The sequence below is a fragment of the Silene latifolia genome, chromosome Y (assembly GCF_048544455.1).
Source record: "Silene latifolia isolate original U9 population chromosome Y, ASM4854445v1, whole genome shotgun sequence".
Taxonomy (NCBI): domain Eukaryota; kingdom Viridiplantae; phylum Streptophyta; class Magnoliopsida; order Caryophyllales; family Caryophyllaceae; genus Silene; species Silene latifolia.
In genome coordinates, this window is record NC_133538.1 from 81,777,161 (window position 1) to 81,800,930 (window position 23,770).

Sequence of the window (23,770 nt, forward strand, 5' to 3'; positions counted from 1 at the left end):
AAATATCACTGAACCATGTAACATCGCCTGTGACATGTCAAGAAGCACCCGTATCGATTATCCAGTCAGAATACATACCAGAAAGACGGTCATTGAGCGACGAATCAGAGGCAGTCAGTAGGACATTTGCACGGGCAGGGACAGAGGACGAAGTAGAAGCAGCTGAACCTGTACGAGTCCGCTGTCGAGCACGTACCTCCTCAATCGTGCGTGGACAGTCACCCCACCCGTCAGGAAACTTTCCTGATTTGATAAAACATGAGCCAATCTCGTGACCCGGTCCGTTACAATGAGAACAAAGAAGTTTACGCCGTTCCTGACGCTCGGCATCACGGAGAGCACGCCAGTCAGAGACAACAGTAGTGGCAGGAACTGGTGGTGGACGTAAGGCATAGGCCATTACTTCCGTGGGAGCAGCAGGAGCCACGGTTGCACCAGTTCGGAGGCGTTCTTCTTGAAGAACCATCTGTGAAGCACGATTCAAAGGAGGCAAAGGGTCTAGTGCTAAAATATGAGAACGAATATTAGCATATATCGATAAATCTAAACCCATTAAAAATTTGTGTAATCGTTCCGAATCCTGACGAGCAAGAGCGTTCTTAGTAATTTCACATGTGCAGTTACCACATGTACAAGCAAAGACAGGTTCATGAGCAGCAATGTCGTCCCAAAGAGTTTTTAATTGACCGAAATAGTCAGTTACGGACATACCTTTGGTTTGTATACAATCATGAAGACGAGCCTTAAGACCGTGTATTTTAGCGCCATCCACGGACGAGAAACGCTCAGCCAAATCATCCCACAATAGACGAGCCTCTTCAAAGTAGGAAATACTGTGCTTAATTGAGGAATCGATGGAGCGCATAAGCCATTGAACCAGTGTGCAATTAACAACGACCCATTGATCGAGTAAGAACTCGTCGGTAGGCTGTTTGATAGAGCCATCGACGAAGCCATATTTGCGTCTCGATTTAAGAGACTGTTTTACCGATCGACTCCACTCCTCATAATTATCAGAGCGGAGGAGAACATGAGTGATAGATAGACTAGGAACGTCATGGCTGCCAAGATAGTAAGGAGACAAGACGTCGATCGTTTTTGTAGAAGAAGTATTAATTATTGTTCCGTCTCCATTCGTCATTATGAAAATGAGAAAAAAAATGGCGAGAGGAGCAGAGAATAAAGGCGGAAGAGAGGGGCTAAGAGGCGATGAAGGATCGAACCAAAGAACCTGATACCATGTTAATAAACGTAGAGAAGTATATTTGTGTGAATTGTGTTGTGTATTTCCATTCAATAATCAATGTTTATATAGGATTACAAGTCAATAACAAATCCTTGAAATAAGGTAACAAATGCCAAGAATCAAGGAATTTGCTATAACAAACGATATGCCAAATATCGAGATATGCGAATAATATCGGATAATATCGAAACCGATATTATACGCCTAATACCCCCCCTCAAACTGGAGCGTGTAAATCAAGAACGCCCAGTTTGCGGAGAAGGAGATGAAATTGAACCGACCCTAAGGCTTTAGTAAAAATATCAGCAATTTGTGTTTGAGACTCCACGTGAGAGGTAGTGATCAACCCTTCGGTAATCGCATCCCGAATAAAATGACAGTCAACCTCGATGTGCTTAGTGCGTTCGTGGAAGACGGGATTCTGAGCAATATGAAGAGCAGACTGGTTATCACAAAATAATTGCATAGGACGCACGAGAGAAATTCCCAAACTCAATAGAAGGCCCTTGAGCCATTTAAGCTCGCACAAAACGGCAGCCATAGAGCGGTACTCAGCTTCAGTCGAGGAAAGGGACACCGTGTGCTGTTTCTTAGATTTCCAAGATACAGGGGAGTTCCCAATAAAAACTGCCCAACCAGAGACTGACCGACGAGTTAGGGGACACCCCGCATAGTCGGAGTCACACCAACCTGAAATATGTAACTCACTGTCGGCTTTTAACAACACACCTTGTCCCGGATTTCCCTTTAAATAACGAACAACGCGAACTGCTGCGTCCATATGTTCTTTTCGCGGCTCATGAAGAAATTGAGACAAAATATGGACGGCGTAAGTAAGGTCAGGGCGAGTAACGGCAAGATAAACTAGACGGCCAACAAGACGGCGATAAGACTCCACATCAGCAACAGGAGCACCGGTAGCTAAGCCCAAATTATGATGTTGTTCGATTGGGGTAGCAACCGGTTTAGCACCGAGGAGCCCTGTTTCGGAAATAATATCAAGGGCATACTTACGTTGATTAAGAAATATGCCCTCAGAATTGCGCGCAACTTCAATGCCCAAAAAATACTTTAAGTGACCCAGATCTTTCATGTGGAAGCAAGTACTAAGATAATTTTTAAATCTAGTGATGGCAGAACTAGCATTTCCAGCTATAACAAGATCATCGACGTAAACAAGTACATGAAGGCATACCTCGTTGTTGGAATAAGAAAAAAGGGAGTAGTCGGAATAAGATTGAGTAAACCCATAATCACGTAGGGCTGTGCCGAGCTTAGCAAACCAACAACGCGGTGCTTGTGGAAGACCATAAAGAGACTTGCATAAACGACTAACTTGCCCTTCTTTGCCGTGACTAAAGCCCGGAGGTAAACGCATATAAACTTCCTCATTGAGATCCCCATGTAAGAAAGCATTATGGACATCCATTTGATGAAGCTCCCACCGTTTAATTGCAGCAACAGCGAGAAATGCACGAATAGTAGACATCTTGACAACAGGGGCGAAGGTTTTGCCAAAATCAATTCCTTCTACCTGATGATTTCCAAAAATGACAAGACGAGCTTTGTAACGCTCAAGCTGACCATCGGACTTATACTTGATTTTATAAACCCAGCGACAACCGAGGGCTTTTTTGTTAGGTGGGAATGTAGTCAGTTCCCATGTCCCGTTATCTTCAAGAGCAGAAATTTCATCTTTCATAGCTTGACACCATCGCGGATCAGTAATAGCAACACGGAAGGAGGGAGGCTCTATTCCAGCCGTTATTGCTGCTAAAAAATGACGGTGTGGTGTAGAAAATCTATGACAATCAAGGTAATTAGCTATGGCATAGGGCGTACCTGAGGAAGAGGATGGAGAGGAGGCGGAGCTGTCGGGAGAGGACGGTGGTGTGGTGGGATCCTGGGCAGTACCAAAAACGAAATCACGTAGCCGAGTGGAAGGGATTTTGAGTCGGTGCCCTCGTCCAAGGGGCCCATCAGGCGCGACATCAGGACCAGGTTCAAGACCCGTTTCAGGAGGATGTCGAGATGGTGTTGCAGGGGAATTTTCGGTGTCGGAAGTAGCAGTGACTGTTTCAGCCGAGGTGGAAGGAGGGTCAATACTAGTTTCAAGAGCCGTATCAAATAAAGGAGTGTTGCTATCATCACTAGCTGGTGAATCCATGTCCAAAGTAGCAGCATATGGAAATGAATTTTCATAAAAACAGACATCCCAAGACACAAAAAATTCACCTTTGTCGAGATCGTATACCTTCCACCCTTTCTTATTAGTAGGATAACCCACAAATATACACTTGCGAGACCGACTAGCGAATTTATCACCCTTAGTATATTGATTGTGAGCAAAACAAAGACAACCGAAAACTTTGATATTAGTGTAAGATGGAGCAACCCCAAATAAGAGCACGAAGGGGGTTTTTTTTATCAAGGACCAGTGAAGGAGTACGATTAATTAAATGAGCAGCTGTTAGGACACATTCACCCCAAAAAGTAGTCGGTAAATTGGCCTGAAATAATAAGGCTCGTGCCACATTTAATATGTGACGGTGTTTCCTTTCTACGCGACCGTTTTGTTGTGGAGTACCCACACACGAGGTTTGAAAATTTATGCCATTTTGGACAAAAAATTCGGCTATTAAATTGAATTCGGTACCATTATCAGAACGAACCATTTTAAGCTGTTTATTGAATTGAGTTTGGACCATGGCAATAAAATTCATAAACATAGTGGTAACTTCGGTTTTATCAAGAAGAAGATAAACCCATACGGCACGAGAAAAATCGTCCACAATAGTCAAAAAATACTTGGCACCACAAGATGAGGGTGTGCGATAAGCACCCCATAAATCACAATGAACGAGTTCAAAAATATCCGACGCCTTATTATCACTCAAAGTAAACGAGTGTCTGACTTGTTTGGCATGATGACAAACATCACACGGAGAATCTAAAAACGAATTATTAATAGGCTTGCTAATAGTAGGAAGTAAATTAACAATCTTATGTGACGGATGACCTAGTCGCTTGTACCATAAATCAAAAGAGTCGGCAACGCTCACCCTATGAACACCGGCTGACTGTCCTACCACACTGAAATAATAGAGTCCGTCTCGCAGCTTACCGGCTCCAATCCTCGTCCTCAATAAAGGGTCCTGAATGGAGCAAGAATCATTAGTAAACCGCAACTCATAATTAGCATTGGAAATTAATTGAGAAACTGATATTAAGTTGCACGTGAGTCCAGGAACCAATAAAACATGAAATAAGCTTAATTGATCAGTGAGTTTAACGGTACCAGCCTTCATGGCTACTATGCTCTGTCCATTAGGCAGAGTGACGGGGCATGACGTAATAGAATAAATATCACTGAACCATGTAACATCGCCTGTGACATGTCGAGAAGCACCCGTATCGATTATCCAGTCAGAATACATACCAGAAAGACGGTCATTGAGCGGCGAATCAGAGGCAGTCAGTAGGACATTTGCACGGGCAGGGACAGAGGACGAAGTAGAAGCAGCTGAACCTGTACGAGTCCGCTGTCGAGCACGCACCTCCTCAATCGTGCGTGGACGGTCACCCCACCAGTCAGGAAACTTTCCTGATTTGATAAAACATGAGCCAATCTCGTGACCCGATCCGTTACAATGAGAACAAAGAAGTTTACGCCGTTCCTGATGCTCGGCATCACGGAGAGCACGCCAGTCGGAGACAACAGTAGTGGCAGGAACTGGTGGTGGACGTAAGGCATAGGCCATTACTTCCGTGGGAGCAGCAGGAGCCACGGTTGCACCAGTTCGGAGGCGTTCTTCTTGAAGAACCATCTGTGAAGCACGATTCAAAGGAGGCAAAGGGTCTAGTGCTAAAATATGAGAACGAATATTAGCATATATCGATAAATCTAAACCCATTAAAAATTTGTGTAATCGCTCCGAATCCTGACGAGCAAGAGCGTTCTTAGTAATTTCACATGTGCACTTACCACATGTACAAGCAAAGACAGGTTCATGAGCAGCAATGTCGTCCCAAAGAGTTTTTAATTGACCGAAATAGTCAGTTACGGATATACCTTTGGTTTGTATACAATCATGAAGACGAGCCTTAAGACCGTGTATTTTAGCGCCATCCACGGACGAGAAACGCTCAGCCAAATCATCCCACAATAGACGAGCCTCTTCAAAGTAGGAAATACTGTGCTTAATTGAGGAATCGATGGAGCGCATAAGCCATTGAACCAGTGTGCAATTAACAATGACCCATTGATCGAGTAAGAACTCGTCGGTAGGCTTTTTGATAGAGCCATCGACGAAGCCATATTTGCGTCTCGATTTAAGAGACTGTTTTACCAATCGACTCCACTCCTCATAATTGTCAGAGCGGAGGAGAACATGAGTGATAGATAGACTAGGAACGTCATGGCTGCCAAGATAGTAAGGAGACAAGACGTCGATCGTTTTTGTAGAAGAAGTATTAATTATTGTTCCGTCTCCATTCGTCATTATGAAAATGAGAAAAAAAATGGCGAGAGGAGCAGAGAAGAAAGGCGGAAGAGAGGGGCTAAGAGGCGATGAAGGATCGAACCAAAGAACCTGATACCATGTTAATAAACGTAGAGAAGTATATTTGTGTGAATTGTGTTGTGTATTTCCATTCAATAATCAATGTTTATATAGGATTACAAGTCAATAACAAATCCTTGAAATAAGGTAACAAATGCCAAGAATCAAGGAATTTGCTATAACAAACGATATGCCAAATATCGAGATATGCGAATAATATCGGATAATATCGAAACCGATATTATACGCCTAATAACTACATATATAAGTCATATGTTAGTAACGAATAATACCTTTTGAACAAATTCTAGATTAAAGCGGTTTTCCACTATGAAACGAGATTGTTTTACAGTCTGAGACGGTCTCATACGATAATCATTGTATTGCACCGCATATTAGTGATGAATAATACATTTTGCGCTAATTCTAGATTAAAACGGCCTCACACCATGATCGAGACAGTCACTAAATTATTATTCGAAATATAATTTTATAATGAGCACTCTCATTTATATTTTAACTAGATTGAATGCCCGTGCGATGCACGGACCTATTTGTAACTGTAATACCCGTCCTTTTAGGAACTCGTTGACCAACATTGACCGACCTTTGGGGCAGGTGTTAGCCTTTAGGAATGCGTGCTAGAGATTCCTAGTGGCTTGTTAGGCTTCGGGGATGAGTGGTACTCGATAGAGTAGAGGCTACTCGATTGAGTAGGGGCCACTCGATCGAGTAAGTTGGTTAATCGATCGAGTAGCGTCTTTACAGCGGGGATTTATAATCGTGTTTTGATAAAACTGCATATCATTTCCGCCTCCTTCCTTCAGACCTAGATGTCGCCTCCCTCCTTTCCCTTCACCATAATTCCTTCTGTGGGAGCTTTAGAGGACGCTAGTGCCTTTAGGATGAGTTGCTTTGAGTCGGGTAGCCGTCTTAACGCCGATATGCTATGCGTAGGTATGTCATCATCATCATCTTTGTCATTGTTGTTCCTTGTAGGATTGTGATGGTAGTAATAGGCTGTTATGCGAATTGTATAGGGGTTGCTTGCTTGGTTGATGTCATGTGTTTGATCGAGGAGTTGCTGCGATTGGCTAAAGGTAGGTTCGCCTACTCAGTTTTTGTTGGTTGTTTAGTGTGACGGTCATTGTATTGCTTGTAGTGTCGTTGTGATTGACTGTGGTAATCGGTTGGTGTTGTGCTGTTTCGTTGGTTGTTGTTGTGCAGCTGATTGTAATTGACTGTCTGTGGTTCTCGAGGTGCGTCCTCGGCTGAGTGGAGTCACTTGAGGGAGTGGTTTCACGCACTAGTTTCGCCCTCCGTGGAACCCGCCACGGGAGGGGATGTGTACATTAATGGGACAGGGTTATCGCTCGGTATGATAAGCGGGGCTTAGGTGGGAACGGCTGCGGTCCCCCACTAGCAGGGCTGGTCTAGTGGACAGTCGGTGACGACGATTGGCTGGAGTGGTTATGGTTTGTGTGTATGCTTGGTTGTGTGTGTAGTATGTGGATAGTTGTTGTTGTGTCTTGCCTCAGTTGCTGACCTTGTGTGGTTGTTTCTTGTTTGTTTCTATTGTGTCTGCCGTGATCCCTTATGGTGAGCAGTCAGTCTTAGTAGGTGATGTCTTGGATGGTAGCTGGAGTCTTGGCGGGATGAGTCTTCACGAGTCATGACAGGAGTAGTCTTCATAGTGTTTGATGAGTTGTATCAGTAGTTTGGTTATATCACTTGTAAAATAATTATAAATGTTCTTTTATCGACTTTTGATGATTACTTTCCTCGGGCAATCGAGATGGTAATGCCCTTATATGCTAGGGAAGGTCTTGTTAAGGCTCCTTGGTATATGGGGGTGTTACAGTAACGTTCTATCATGTATGATGTAGTAATCGAAATATGTTTGTATGATTGACACTGTGTAATTATAATTTAATTAGAATATGTTTAATTAAATTTTGTGTTAATTTTTAATATTTGTTTTTGGTTCAAAGAGAAAGGGACATTTTAAGGTTGTGCTCTTAAGTTTCTGAAGTATTATACTCTTACCTTAAATTTTTAAGACTTAAGAGTATTATAATTATCTTAGTGTTTTCCAATCTCAAAGTACAACGATACCTAGGAATACACCGGGAGACATTAACTTTTGACAAATTAAAAAAGTAACTCTCTATTTTATAAGATAAAGCATTTGTTTTTCACAAAATAATGATATGATTCTAAAATTCTAGTTTAAGTATAACTTTGCTTTAACTCTATTTTAAGTTCTCAAAACATACCTTATCCCAACGGAATATCATGTATAATGTTCGGAAATGAATATAAAAATAATAAATCAAACTTAAATATGAGTTTTACTTCTTTTGCAAAATTAGTACTCTGTAGTTAGTAATTCCATAGAATAAGAAAATCACTCCATAAAAATGCTACGAAGTACAAAAAAATGAATCTAGGCTAAGTAGTACCAATAGCTTTTGATCTTAATATCCTATTATGTATTAAACTCTTTGTTTTCGTAAAAAATCTATGTTATATGTTATAAAAGTATTTCATCCTGATTGTTGTTGATCGAGAAAAAAAAAATCCATAATGTTATTAAAAATGCCTAAAGATGCAACCTAATGATAATTTATATAAAGTAAAAATATTATTGAAATTTTCCTGGTCTATGTTATTCAAAGTATCTCACGATATCATATCAATAAATTTTGGCAATATAAAATAGGATTATTTCATAGGAATAATCCAAACTATGGGTGCCCTTCATATATTACTCCAAACTTTAATATAACCCAATTTAATCCCTCCTATCCCTTTCTATTCTCAAATCAGGCTTAGCTAATTTTTTAAGGGTTATATCAGGTAACTTATATACTTTCTTTACTTAACTCTTAATTAAACTAGTTTAACACCCGTGAAAATTCACGGGATTGTTATTAATTTTTAGAAATTAAATATATTTACTAATTTTTTTAGATGAAGGTAATTAACTAATAATGTGTATTAAATTGTTATAAATATATTTAATATGTTTACACATACATACATACACACTTCATACGTTTTGGTCCCCCTTCTCCTCTCGACATACTCTATGTTTACTTTTTAAACTTTATTTTTTATAAAATAGAATTGTTTAGACTCGTCTAATTTATGGATTTACCATTTATGATCCTTATTTTCCTTTTAAATTAGGATTAAGATAAAATTTATCAACATGATTTTGAGATATAGTTACGTTTACCCTATTAGTATTTTACTTTCATTAATCCTACAATTAATATTGTTACTTTTGTATAGGGAAAGGTAAAATATTTGTCTTATATACACAAGTGGTATGATATTTGACCCGTCTATAATCATTATATTTATTAAAGAAGACCCTCACATTGTTGAGGTGGCAACATAAAAATTCAGCAATTCTAATTTCAAGCTCTCTCAACAAAAGTAAAAATTGTCCAATAATTAATAAGATACTTTTTGAAAAGGTAAGAGAACAAAACAACCAACTAAGTCTCAACCCCAAAACAATACTCCGTATAGCTAGACAATAGACATAATACTCCATAGTCCATATTATTATCTAATGTTCCCAATTTTTTTATCTCTTTCTCCTTTGAATGACGGGCGGTCCTATTGTAGTGTGGTTTATGGAGTTTGATGTTCAAATTAGGTTAATTCATAAATGAAGGATATGGCGTTATTAAGTGTTGAATCTTCTGATTTCAAAGCTTCATATTTGAAGGGAGATTAAAAGTCAAACTTAGATGATGTCTTTAACACAATAATCTAATTAGTAAGTATTCCTAAGATAATTTTAAACCTTAATTTCTTAAAACTAATACAATACATTGATGTTTAAAAATTTGCAAATATAATAGTAACTTGATCAATATGTGAATTCGGATACATAATTGTTAAATTTACTACTAATTCGATTAATTTTTGAGAGAAATAAAAAGATAAAATTGTTTTTGTAATTTTGTTTTTTAAAAGGGTAAGTGATGGAAAAAGTATGGTAAAAAGTACATAAAGAGTAAAACATATGCAAGAAAGAGCAATTAAGATTTAATTTTTGGCTGACCCGGATTCTTTACGGTTAGAAAGAACAAATAAGATATACAAAAACTCATATAGTAAAAACGAAAATCTGTACAATATAAACCGTTGTTTAGTATTCATACAAATATGCTCACCCTTAACTTTCCGAACCGTTTTACTAAACCATTTAAAACTTAATTTCTTTTTCAAATATACTTCATATTAAATAAATAAAAAAAGAAATAATTTTATTAAATCAAATGAATAATAAATATATTTTACTTTTTCATCTCAAACACAGCCTTGAGTTATGGCCCATGTATTTTTCAAGATAAGAAACAGATAAAAAGATGATATTTTTTTGGATCGGTTATGGATATACGATAAACTATGATATAAGTATCCATATCCGTTTTGATATACAAAAATTTTTTGGCGATACTAATATCCAATCTGAAGAAAATTTCGAATCAGTTTGGATGATCTGATATCTGATTTTGGTTTAAAGACCAATAAATACCGCGAGAGAAGTGGAAGTGATAGTATTAACATAGAATGTAGTGAAAATTATAATATTAACAACGGGAATGGTGATTGTGTCCTCAGAATTTAATTGATAAATTTTACATTTTATCATAATTTTAATTAAGATATGACACAAAAAAATATATTATAAATAGTAAATGTATGAGTTGGCCAAGCCTAACACAATTCTTATATAAAATTAAAGATATTATAAATGATAAATAATGAGTTAGTCAAGTCTATGTACGGCAGAACTTCGCATGAATTCTTTTTTTTTTTATGGAGAAATATTAGGAGATTTTAAAATATTTTTTTCTGTGCTACGCACTTTTGCCATGTTTGTAATTTTTAAATTTGTATGATAGTTTTTATTAGCTATGTGACCGGTTTGATTTAGGTAATATTGATATTTTTTTAGGGTAGTTAGTTTGAACAATATTTCAGTAAAGTGGTCATTTTAGAAAATATTTGAATCGAATAGCCAATAAAAACTAACCAATTAGTTTTGCTTATAACCGTTGTAAATTATAACGGAGGGGTGTATCACCTTATCACCCCGAAAAAAGGTGTTGGTTGGGTTGGATTTATACCTCCGTTGTAAATAATAACGGATGTAAACAAGAATTTGTGAAAACTAATTTAGTAAAATATTTATGATGATTAGATATATCTTGTAACATTCATTTCACTAATTTAGTAAAAAAATTAAATTCAAAGAATCTAAAACAACCCCGTGAATTTTCACGAGTGTTATACTAGTTGAGAAGGATAGTGTTTTTAATAAACACGAGATGGGTCTGGCCTTACCCGCGGTGGAGGAGAGAAGTCTAACTCACAAGCCCAAGAATGCTCTTATCTCCCAAAACCAATTGGCAATGGGAGAAACACTCCTAGGCCTTATAAAGTGGTAATTCTTCTCCTCTTTTATCAATGTGGGACAACCCTCACATGTGGGAACTTCGGGTTTCTTCAGTTTTCTTATATGAGAATTTGTGTACAATAAATGTGATATGATTGAATTAAAGAAGATCTTAGTGTTAGCTTGAGTTCGGTAGATTAATATATGATCATATTCTTGTAATTGTTTTGAGACATAATTTAATAATACAACTCTTTATAAAACTCTCGCTAAATCTAATACAAATCAAGATTATAAACATAGATGTGTAAAAGATTAATCCATACCTGTAAACCTTTATTTACCGTAAGAAAAAGTAAATTTGTAATAATCTCCAATGATCTTGAATCAAACACAATCATCATACATGTAATATCTACAAAACAATAGGGTACATTAAACTCATTATAACTTGCATTAATGTTAGAAGAACATAATAACAAAAATATATGAAGCATTAGATCTTAACAATTACGAAAAACACAATGAAAGGAAAAAAATATCAATCAAGATCATAAGCATAGAAGTATAAAAGATTAATCCGAGATACATTGAATAACTTAATTTATAGGTATGGTGGAGTCAGGAGTATTTGAGAACCAATAGGATATGTAGTTACAGAGTTTCAATCATCTTTTATCTAATAGATAAGAGTTCAATATATAGATAAATTTTAGGTAGTTTGTAACAGTTGAAGACTCGAAAGCATTTTGTGAAAGTTGAACTCTGTGTAATCGCTCGAAAAAAGTTTCCTTTATTAATATAGATAGATGATGAAATAACCAATATATAGCCGTCATGACTCATGATTGTTTTTGTCCCCTTAGATTAGATAGTCAAATACTCTATTACAATAAACTGAGTACTATTTACAGCTATAAGATCACCGTTACATACATACGACCATGGCAGAGGAAGTCTAATGTGGAGAAAATACACTTTCCATCCCTAACATGGCTTACATGCAGTGTTACATATATATCCCTATAACTTGTTTCTCTTGAGTAAAAGAGTCCTTCTGACGTTTGGAACTTGGTAGGTATCCAACTTGTACACTTTTCCTATTGTTAAGGAGTCGTTTGGTTGATCAAGGAAATTCAACTTCCTAGGAACTTGCAATTCATAGGAATTAAGTTCCATTATATAATTCGGGTGAATTTGACAAAGTTGTTTGGTTGTCCATGTAGGAATTAAATTCCATAGGAATTTCCAATGACCAAGGGGGGAGTAGGTAAGCCACTTCCCACATCATGTAGGCATTGGAAGTTCCTGGAAAGTTCCAATTCCTACATTCTGCGCAAAAAATGGCAACTAAACAACCTTATTTTTTTAAAATCATGGGATTTTCTAATGCCTATGTTTTTCAAGTGGTAACCAAACCACCCTTTAGAACATTCACTTTTAAGTTTTAACACACATGCTAAAAAAATCATGGAGATAATAGTTGTTATGAGCATGGCCGTTTATTAAGGAAACTAATTAAATCCATGATTAGAATTAGAATAAATATAACAGTAACACTTATTGTTAATCCAATAAAATATAGCAGCACGTAACGTGTCAATTATATAAAGTAAGCCCTCCGTCTTAATTATTATTTATGTGTATATAATGACGGTCTTGTTCGATGAAAATAGCAAAATCAACAATGGTCTGTAGGAAAATACTAAAGACAACGTGATAAATAACAAATTTTTAAGACTATCGCTCGTAAACTGTCTCTCAGAAGAATTAATCGGTCTCCCAACATGAATTTCATCTTCACTTATAAATGTTTCCTCCTTATAATGTCTGCAATGAGTCCTATTACAAAACATCTGGTAATGCGAAATTTTTTCCTACAAAATAATTAATCAAGAAAAGAATCTTCATAAACACATTATATGAATACACATGAATGATTATGGAAATCGAACAAAGATGCTACACATACACAATGTGTATGGTTTTTTTCATACACAACCACTCACAACGCGACACGTGGCAAACTAAAGTTAGCCTACATTAGTTAATTTAGGGTTAGGTTAGTAATTTAGCATTAGTGGTTAAGTTGTTAACTATTTGTAGTTAGTTTATTTATGGAATGTTAATTGTTTTATACTAATTATTTTTAATCAATTTTTATTACTTAATTCCCAATTAAAACATTATTTCTATTAATTACAATATTATTATTTTTTTCCAAAGGTTTATCAAACCTGATTAAAGTCAATCAATAATTAATCTAGATGATAATTACTGATCAAAATCAATCAAAAATTAATCAAGATCATAATTACTGATCAAAAATCAATCATAACATTAATCAAGATCATAATTAGTGATCAAAAATCATTGAAGAATTAGTGATCAAAAATCAAAAATCAAAATCAAAATCAAAATCAATGATAACATTATTGAAGAATTCAATTAGTGATCAAAATCAATCATAACATTAATCAAGATCAAAATCGACAACGATTAATCAAAATTTTGAAAGAAATCGGTAAACCCTAATTGATTAAACTGAATTTGGTAAACCCTAATTGTATTATCAAAAATGTTCATTGCTAAATTGATGAACCCTAAGTAATGAACCCTAATTTGGTGCGTAAAAGGGGAAAAAAAAGAAGTTATGAACCCTAATTTGGTGCGTAAAAGGGGAAAAAAAAGTGCTGCTGCTGAGGTTCGAACTAGGGACGTTATAGACGTAGTACAATGTTTGCAACATGACTTGTAACCAAGTAAGCAAGGGGTATCAGCACGTCTATTAAGCAATTAAATTTCATTATATATTATAGTTAGATTTATTGTAGCATAACATATTTTCGGTTAGCTTTTGTTTAGGAAAAGATTTAGTGAATAATATTTTTGCAATTTTAAAATTATTTTACAAAATCTTTCCATTTGACCATATCTTTTCCATTTTAGATTATATTTTCAAAATATTTTCAGATTTTCGGTTTAGATTTTATTTTCATAAATATTTTACGCAAATATTGTTGAGATTTCCATAGTATTTTTTATTTTTATGAAAATATTATTATGTTATTCATTAAACGTAAAACCAAAAAGCAAAACCCAAAAAATTTAGTAAAGAAAAAACATCAAAAAACCTTGAAGTAACATGGATATTGATCTGAATATTCCATGGGAAGAAGAAAGTGACGATATTGTCAATGACGATGTTGTGAATGACGATGTTCTGGACGATAGTCCTCCAATTATCGAGGGGGGATTTGTGCAAATGGTTGGCAATATGTTAAACAGTGGGGAAAATGCTAATTCATTGGAAATTAATACACCCACTATAGGAATGTCATTTGTGAATGGGGACGAGTTTGCCGCATATTCTTATTTATATGCGTATAAGTCCGCCTTCCAAATTTTTATTAGGTCTAACAAACTACTGAAGAAGTACGTTGATAGAGGTGTGAAACGTCATGGAACGGGGAAGAACCAACCTCGTTTCTACATGATGAGTCGAATAAGGCTATGTTGTACATGGGGGGAGGAGCCTAGCAAAAAGAACGGATTTAAAGACATAGCAAACTTTGAAAAATGCAACTTCGTCATAGATGCATCGTTAAAAGACGATTTCATCGTCATCAATCAGGTATCGTTGGAGCATAATCATGTACTAAAACCCGAAATGACTCGTCACATGGTTAGTTACAGGTTATTTGACGAATATTTTAAAAGACGGGCTTTGATGAATGATGCCACGGGTATTTCCATTGCTAAGAACTTTAACAGCTTGGTTAGAGAAGCAGGTGGTTATGCTAATTTACACGTCAACGAACACGATGTAAGGAACTTAATTAATAATGCACGGAGACGTAGTAGAATCAACGGTGATGCTGCGGCATTGGAAGCACGATTTATTAAGCTTAAAGAAGTCGATCCTGATTTTTACTATGCCATTCAGCCGGATTTTGAAGGCAAACTACTTAACGTTTTCTGGGCCGATGGACGGTGTAGAGCAATGGCCAAGTCATTTGGTGATGTCTTCTCATACGATGCTACGTTTTGTGTTAACAGGTATCCTCAATCGAACCCTTTACATTAATTCATTTCCTTTTGCTTACTTATCGTAATTGATATTACGTAGAGTTAGGATTTGATTATGTGGGTACTTTAGTGTTCTTATGTGTGAAGTGGGTTTGAGTGTAATTGGAGCATTATTTGGTTAGTTTTGCGGGAAATAGTAGAAATTTGAGATTAAGTATAAGAAATTGTGATAATAGCATTGAAAAGCAGTCAGATATGGCTTTAGACTTTAGAGAGTATAGACCATGGACATGAAAGCAGTGAAAACAGATTATGGTTCACTTCACTGCTTTCAATTTGTGTTTTCCTGTACGTTTTGGAAGTAAATATTACTATGCGCTCAATTTGTGTTATGTGTCAAACTAAAAACAATCCAATTACTCTTCTTCTTCTCAAAATACGACCTTCTCATTCAATGGCTAGTCATGCTGCAATTTTTCCCAACGACACTGAACCCTGCAAACCGTTTGTGGATGTTACCGGACTAACTCCGTCTACATATCGTTCCGGGTCTCGACAAATATAGTTGCCCTCGACATGGGGAAAGTTCCGAACCCGGCTAGGCTGACCTGTTTGAAGGTTATCAAGAGGACCTTCACAGCAGCAATACATTAAACACTAGGTGTAAATTGCTTAATTTTCATCAAAAACTCAAATGCTGTAAACAAGTAGATAATGCCCAAGTTAAAGCATACATAAACATTTTCCAAAAAACAATAGTAGTATTAAATCTAACAAACTTGAAAAGATAATATATACTTATGATTTAAGATTAATGATTAGGGCATAGCACTCTAAAATAGATTATATATACTTAGTCTTCCTTGCTTTTAATGGACTTTATTTTGTTGTAACTACCTTAACTTGTTGTATATACATACAGTTGTGTATTATTATTGTTAGAGAGGATGATTAGGTGGAATTAATCATGAGATTGATGTGAATGAATGATTAAGATTGGACTGTTTACCTAATTACAATGATTAACCCTAAATTAAAATTTTCTAGTAGTGCTAGTACATGCAGTTTGAATGAAGATCAAACTTAATTCCAAAGTTATTGATAGCATGATCTTTTATGCGCATCATGATACTTGATCTTGTTGTTAGTAGAAAGAATGAATCTCTTATTAGTACTCAAAAGTTTAGTGTTTGTTGATGCTGAAGAGCAAACTTAGATAAATCCGAGTTAACTTTGTTTGCAAGATTAACGGATCACATGTAAGCACCAAGAGATGTAAATATCAGTTTCAGAAGCAGATAATCTTAGATAAATCCGAGTTTAACTATCCAGCCATAATGTTAGTGAAGGTCAGGTGACCTAGCAAGAAAAAACTGGATTCCTGATGCTGATATTCTAAACAAGTCCTAGGTTTGCCAACAATGGCTGATAGATCAAACGAGAGTTAACGTAACTTCTAAAAAGAATGGGGTTAGTCGAGAAAAGCCGAGTAAACTGAAGTTTACAGTGGGCCGGTAAAAAAACTTGAAAAGATAATATTTGTTGGATTTTGTGGTTGCAACCAAGAGTCGTGAGGGAAGTATTGATGCTGGCCTGAGCATCATATTGACTTCATCTAATACTTGTCTACTTTCTGGCTCTCTACCACAGCTAATACTTCCTCTATAACTTGTATAATAGGCCAAAGTTTGTATGTTTAATTTGTACATGCTTGACGATACATGCTTATGTTTAAATTGCAGGTACAAAATGCCATTTACTCCTTTTGTCGGTGTAAATCATCACGGCAGTTCAGTTGTACTTGCTTCCGCTTTGATTTCACATGAAGATGCGGTGAGCTTTACTTGGGTTTTTAGGAGATGGTTAGACTGTATGGGTAAAGCTCCGTCGGTTATACTCACAGATCAATGCAAGGGGATCGGTAAGGCAGTAAAGGACGTATTTACTACTAGTAAACATCGTTTGTGTCTTTGGCACATGTTGAGAAACGCAACAAAGAATTTAGGAAAGCTTCCTAGGTTTCAAGAAATTCATATTGACCTTTGGAAAATCGTTGACGATAGTGCAGATAGCGATGTTTTTGAGGAGGCGTGGCATCATTTTGTCACTAAATATGGTCTTCAAGAAAATAATTGGATCATAGATGTTTTTGAAAAACGATATTCATGGGTTCCATTGTATTGGAGGGATATCTTTTGTGCAGGTATGTCATCTACTCAAAGAAGTGAACAGACGAACAGATTTTTCAAAAATTACGTAAACGTTGAAACTACTTTGTTCAACTTCCTCCAGAGTTATGATAATGCCCTACGAACGAAAGTCGAGCATGAGTTAAAGTTGAACTATGCTTGTCTAGAAAAACCATGTCCATATAATAAGACCATCATAGCTGAGGAAGTCTTCCAAAGGGCTTACACGAATTCCATGTTCAGAGAGGTGCAGGCTGAGGTGTACGGTCTTATACACACCAATGCCGAGTCTGATATGAACATTGGCAATTTCTCATCGTTTAATGTAACAGATGAAGTGAAAACACCATTTTGGAACCGGCGAGAAAAAAAGTTCGTTGTCACAGCTCAATTGGATTTTGGTGAGTTTAATTGTACTTGTAAACTTTTCGAATTTAAAGGAATTTTGTGCAGGCATATTATTCGTGTCCTGCAGCTCAAGAAAGTTCAATTTATTCCTGAAAAGTACATTTTGAATCAATGGCGAAAGGATTTGGTTCGGGGTTACGAGCACCTACCCGTAGGGTACTACAATCCTGGTGAGTGTGAACGAGTTAAGCGATCTCTTACTGTCACGCTGAAGAATGATTACATATATAGGATGGCATTACATGACGATGAGGCATATGACTTATATGAGGCGGAATCAGCTAAGTTGGTGAAGGCATTAGAGGCACATGTGGGTATTGTGAATCTTCACGCTTTGGGAGCTGGTTCCGATGTGACGAAGGTGTGGGGTCGTAAAAGATTACAGTCGAAGGAGAACAACCTACGCCACATGGTAAGGAACGCACCTCCTCCTATAGAAGGTGCCTTGAGAGACCCGATTGATAAAAGAGGGCTAGGTAGAGGTTCTCGGCCTAGGCAAAAGGCAGTAAGGCGGCCTTTAAATGTCGACGAAGATGCAGGTCTTTCACAACCAACACCGCGACGAAGGAGGGTTAATACGAACACTGTTCGTAACACTCAATAAATTAAACGTCAATTTATTTATGTCTTCTAAGGGGTCAATTTATTTATGTCTTCTAAGGGTCGTATGTTTTAGCTACTTTATTTCAAGACCGTCTGTTTTACTTGTGTTATTGGAACGAACTTAGGGTCGTATGTTTTTGCTACTTTGAAAACCGTCTGTTTTACGACAAGTTTTTATTTTCTACTAAGTATGGTTTTATTTCAAGACCGTCTGTTTTACTTATTATATATTGTGCTAACTTGTGCTGCTAATTTCAATTATGGTTTTTAGTTTAATGTGATTAGAAGTTTTCTAACTTTATACTCAACCATAAATGAGCATAAGCTTTCAACACTGTTTTACGATAAGTTTTATTGTGCTAACTTGTGCTGCTAATGTATGGCAATTTCTGCATATTGCTGTATGTTCAATGAGCATAAGCTTTCAACACTGTTTTACAATAAGTTTTATTTTCTACTAAGTATGGCAATTTCTGCATATTACTATGTAGTCGGGTTTTCGACTCAAATAAGTTTTCTATTATTCTCGAATGACTAATGAGCATGTGCAATGAGGATTAGCTACCATGGAAAATCATTAGTACTACATGAACAAGCAACCACAAGCAACCATTTAATGTGAAACGAATTGATCAGACGAATATAGGAAAGAAACCGAGAATATATTACACGAATTGATGAGACGGAAATGAAACGAATTGATCAGACGGATATAGGACGAATTGATCAGACGAATTGATCAGACGAATTGATGAGACGGAAATGGAACGAGATTATATTACGCAATTGCAACACCATGCAATTGACTAGATTACAGAAACACCATATATTACACAAACGCAGTACAGTTTCATCCGATTACAACTTCTGATTACTACACCATGCAATTGAAAACGAGTACAGTTTCATCCGTTTTCCATAATGTCATTGCATGCGGCAACCGTACTTGCAGGACAGTTTAGATCCGTCACTTGAACCGCAGGAATTTGAACGACTTTTGTTATTGCACTTTGAAGATCGTGTATGGAGGTTTTTTAGAATGATAGGGATTTTAGGAAAAAAGATGGGTTGTAACCTTATGGAGGTGTTTCAATAGCCCTGATTTTTTTAAATTGTTTAACGCCTTTTTTTAAAAAAAATAAAAAATTTTATTTGATATACTACCTTTTAATTGTTTACGTATAATAAAACAATTTACGAACAAACCCTAATTCATGTAATTTTCATAAAATGTCAATTTTAAACTATGATCGGTGTTACTTTAGTATGTGTTTACGTAAAATATACGTTTTAAAGTATAATAGCAATTTACGAATAACCCTAATTCATGTAATTTTCAAAAAATGGCGATTTTAAACTATGATCGGTGTACCTTTAGTACGTGTTTACGTAAAATATACGTTTTAAAGTATAATAGCAATTTACGAATAACCCTATTCATGTAATTTTCAAAAAATGGCGATTTTAAACTATGATCGGTGTACCTTTAGTACGTGTTTACGTAAAATATACGTTTTAAAGTATAATAGCAATTTACGAATAAACCCTAATTCATGTAATTTTCATAAAATGTCAATTTTAAACTATGATCGGTGTACCTTTAGTATGTGTTTACGTAAAATATACGTTTTAAAGTATAATAGCAATTTACGAATAAACCCTAATTCATGTAATTTTCATAAAATGTCAATTTTAAACTATGATCGGTGTTACTTTAGTATGTGTTTACGTAAAATATACGTTTTAAAGTATAAAACAATTTACGAATAAACCCTAATTCATGTAATTTTCATAAAATGTCAATTTTAAAATATAATAGCAATTTACTTTAGTACGTGTTCACGTAAAATATACGTTTTAAAGTATAATAGCAAATTACGAATAACCCTATTCATGTAATTTTCAAAAAATGGCGATTTTAAACTATGATCGGTGTACCTTTAGTACGTGTTTACGTAAAATATACGTTTTAAAGTATAATAGCAATTTACGAATAAACCCTAATTCATGTAATTTTCAAAAAATAGCGATTTTAAACTATGATCGGTATTACTTTAGTACGTGTTTACATAAAATATAAGTTTTAAAGTATAATAAACCCTATATTCAAAACCCTAAACCCTATATTCCAAACCCTAAACCCTATATTCAAAACCCTAAACCCTATATTACAAACCCTAAACCCTATATTCCAAACCCTAAACCCTATATCAATTTTCGATATTTCCTAAATTTCAAAAAATAGTGTTAAATTAAAAAAGTCAATATTGGTTTTTTTTACTTTTTATTCTATTAGGTTAAGTAGGATTTTGAGTTACACAATTTAAAAAATCAAACTCTATAAATCAAATCAGGCAGAAATTTAAGATTTCAAAATAAAACACTATATTATCAAATCAGCCAAAATTTAAGATTTAAGTTTGAAACTCTATATTATGGGAAACAAATGAAATATTTTAGGAAAATGACGAAATCTTGGCCATTAATTAGGAAACGAGATAGAAAATTATAATATTTCCTACAATAAATCTAACTATAATATATAATGAAATGTAATTGCTTAATAGACGTGCTGATACCCCTTGCTTACTTGGTTATGAATCACTTTGCAAACATTATACCACATATAAAACGTCCCTAGTTCGAACCTCAGTAGCAACACTTTTTTTTTCCTTTTACGTTTTTTTTTTTCCCTTTTACGTCTACTATTTTTTTCCTTTTACGTTTTTTTTTTCCCTTTTACGTCTACTATAGGGTTCATCAATTTTTTTTGCTTTCATATTTATAATTCCTTATTATTATCATTTTCAATTTCCTCCTAATTTTTTATTTAAGCAAATCAAATACCAAAATATAAATAAAAAACTGATATTGCCAACAAAAATATTAAAATTCTTTATTCCAATAAATAAAAAAAGTACAATTTTTTTTCCTTTTACGTTTTTTTTTTTTTTTTTCCTTTTACGTCTACTATAGGGTTCATCAGTTAGGGTTCATCAATTTTTTTTGCTTTCATATTTATAATTCCTTATTATTATCATTTTCAATTTCCTCCAACAATTTATTGTTTTATATTTACAATAATTCGTTTAATATTTAATTCATGCTAATTCCTCCTAATTTTTTATTTAAGCAAATCAAATATCAAAATATAAATAAAAAACTGATATTGCCAACAAAAATATTAAAATTCTTTATTCCAATAAATAAAAAAAGTACAATAAAAAACCATTACTTAGGAAAGTAAATCTAAATTCCTGGAAAATGAAAATTAAACTATGCTCACACACTTATGCCTTAATATAATCAACTAATAGTACGAATAATTAAGCAACTAGTTGCCACCGAAGTTTAGGCGTCTCATAGTTTTTCCATGCAATGCATAACGCCCCCTAGACCTCCATTCAGGATGCGTAGGAGGAGGAGTTCTAGGAACGACAACATTGTTAGCACCTTCAACCCGAACAATTAAAAAGTCGGTAACAGGCATCGGGAGATATTCACGATCCCCAACTTGACGCCACTTCAAGCTATCCTCGGGTAGCAATCTCCCATATTTGGCATTAAATTCCTCCTCATAAATATACCAAATATTTGTTAAATCGTAAGGTGATACGGACATAGCTTTCTCTATTTTTTTCGGATCATCAACCAAGTTTAACATAGCCCTAATGAAAAAACGGGTCTCCATGTTATCAGTAACATGTATTTTGCGCTCAATAGCAAGCTCACGGGTTAGGTTAGCGATTTCATTAGCATGATTAGCCATGTGAATTATAATAGAAAGGAAATGGAATGATTTCTAGGAGATTTGTATTGGGTATAAGTAATTGGGGATGAGAAGGTTGTTTGAAAATGAACACATATTTATATTAGGTGCAAACATAGTCCTAACCAACTTCTCCCTCCATATATTTCCCTCCATATTTTCCCTCCAAAAATAAAATAATAACAATTAAATAATTGCATAAAATATTTAAGAAAATAAAATCTAAACCGAAATATGACAGTATATTGAAAATATGATCTAAAATGAAAAAGATATGGTCAAATGGAAATATTTTGCAAAATAATTTTAAAATTGCAAAAGATATTATTAACTAAATCTTTCCTAAACTTTTTTTGCAAAAAAAAAAAATCTTCCTAAACTAAAGCTACCCGAAAAAAAATCTTTCCTAAACTATAATATTTAATGAAATTTAATTTCCTAATAGACGTGCTGATACCGCTTGCTTACTTGGTTACGAGTCATGTTGCAAACATTAAGTACATCTAGAACGTCCCGTGTTCGAACCTCAGTAGCAACAGTTTTTTTTTTTTTTTTTTTGTTTCTCCTTTCACGCCCCAAATTAGGTTCATCAATTTATAATTTTCCTTCAAAAAATCGATTAATCGAATTAGGGTTCATCAATTTAATTTTGATAATTCAATTAGGGTTTACCAATTTCTTTCAAAAAATCGATTAATCAATTAGGGTTCATCAATTTAATAATGAATATTTTTGATAATTCAATGTCAATTTAGATCTTCAATTAGGCTTCATCATTTTCAATCAATTAGGGTTCATCAATTTAAATTATGATCTTGATTAATGTTATGATTAGTCATTGTCAATTTTCATCTTGATTAATGTTATGATTGATTTTAATCACTATAATTAGGGTTCGTCAATCAATCATAACTTATGATCTTGATTAAATTTTGATTGATCATTGTCGATTTAGATCTTCATTAATAATGTGATTGAATTTCACAAATATAATTAGGGTTCGTCTTTTAATTACTACTTATGATCTTGATTAATGTTATGATTCATCATTGTCGATTTTGATCTTGATTAATTTTATGATTGTTTTTGACAAATATAATTAGGGTTTGTCTTTTAATCAATAATTATGATCTTGATTATTTTTTGATTGAGTTTAATCAAGTTTGATCAACCTTTGAAAAAAAATTAATATTGCAAATAATACATAAAACGTTTTAATTGACTAAATAAAATTCAATAATTGAAATAAATAAAACATTAAACATTCCATAAATGTCTTAACTACATGTAGTTAACAACTTAACCACTAATGCTAAATTACCATCCTAACCCTAAATTAACTAATGTAGGCTAACTTGAGTTTGCCACGTGTCGCGTTGTGATTGGTTGTGTATGGAAATTCCATACACATTGTGTATGCGTAGCCTTTTTGGAAATCGAAGTACCCATTGTTTAAATACGTATTGAACATCAATATAAGTCGATAAGAGTTAAAAGCATGAGATCAGATCTTACATTCCTCCCTCTACATCTGTAAATCTG

General features: G+C 34.8%; 2 protein-coding genes across 2 annotated transcripts; one reads left to right on the forward strand and one right to left on the reverse strand.

Annotated features, from left to right (window-relative positions):
• Nucleotides 1-230: 230 nt before the first annotated feature.
• LOC141628396 (uncharacterized) lies at nucleotides 231-1,141 on the reverse strand. The gene is made up of 2 exons (XM_074441547.1): nucleotides 345-1,141; nucleotides 231-243 (listed from the first exon to the last, which is right to left on the reverse strand). The coding sequence occupies exons 1-2, from the start codon at nucleotides 1,139-1,141 to the stop codon at nucleotides 231-233; spliced, it is 810 nt and encodes a 269-aa protein (XP_074297648.1).
• A 13,234-nt stretch (nucleotides 1,142-14,375) lies between these two features.
• Nucleotides 14,376-18,460, forward strand: LOC141628398 (protein FAR1-RELATED SEQUENCE 6-like). Its single transcript, XM_074441548.1, has 2 exons — nucleotides 14,376-15,289; nucleotides 17,002-18,460. Exons 1-2 carry the CDS (start codon nucleotides 14,376-14,378, stop codon nucleotides 18,458-18,460), a joined length of 2,373 nt encoding a protein of 790 aa, XP_074297649.1.
• The last annotated feature ends 5,310 nt before the right edge of the window (nucleotides 18,461-23,770 follow it).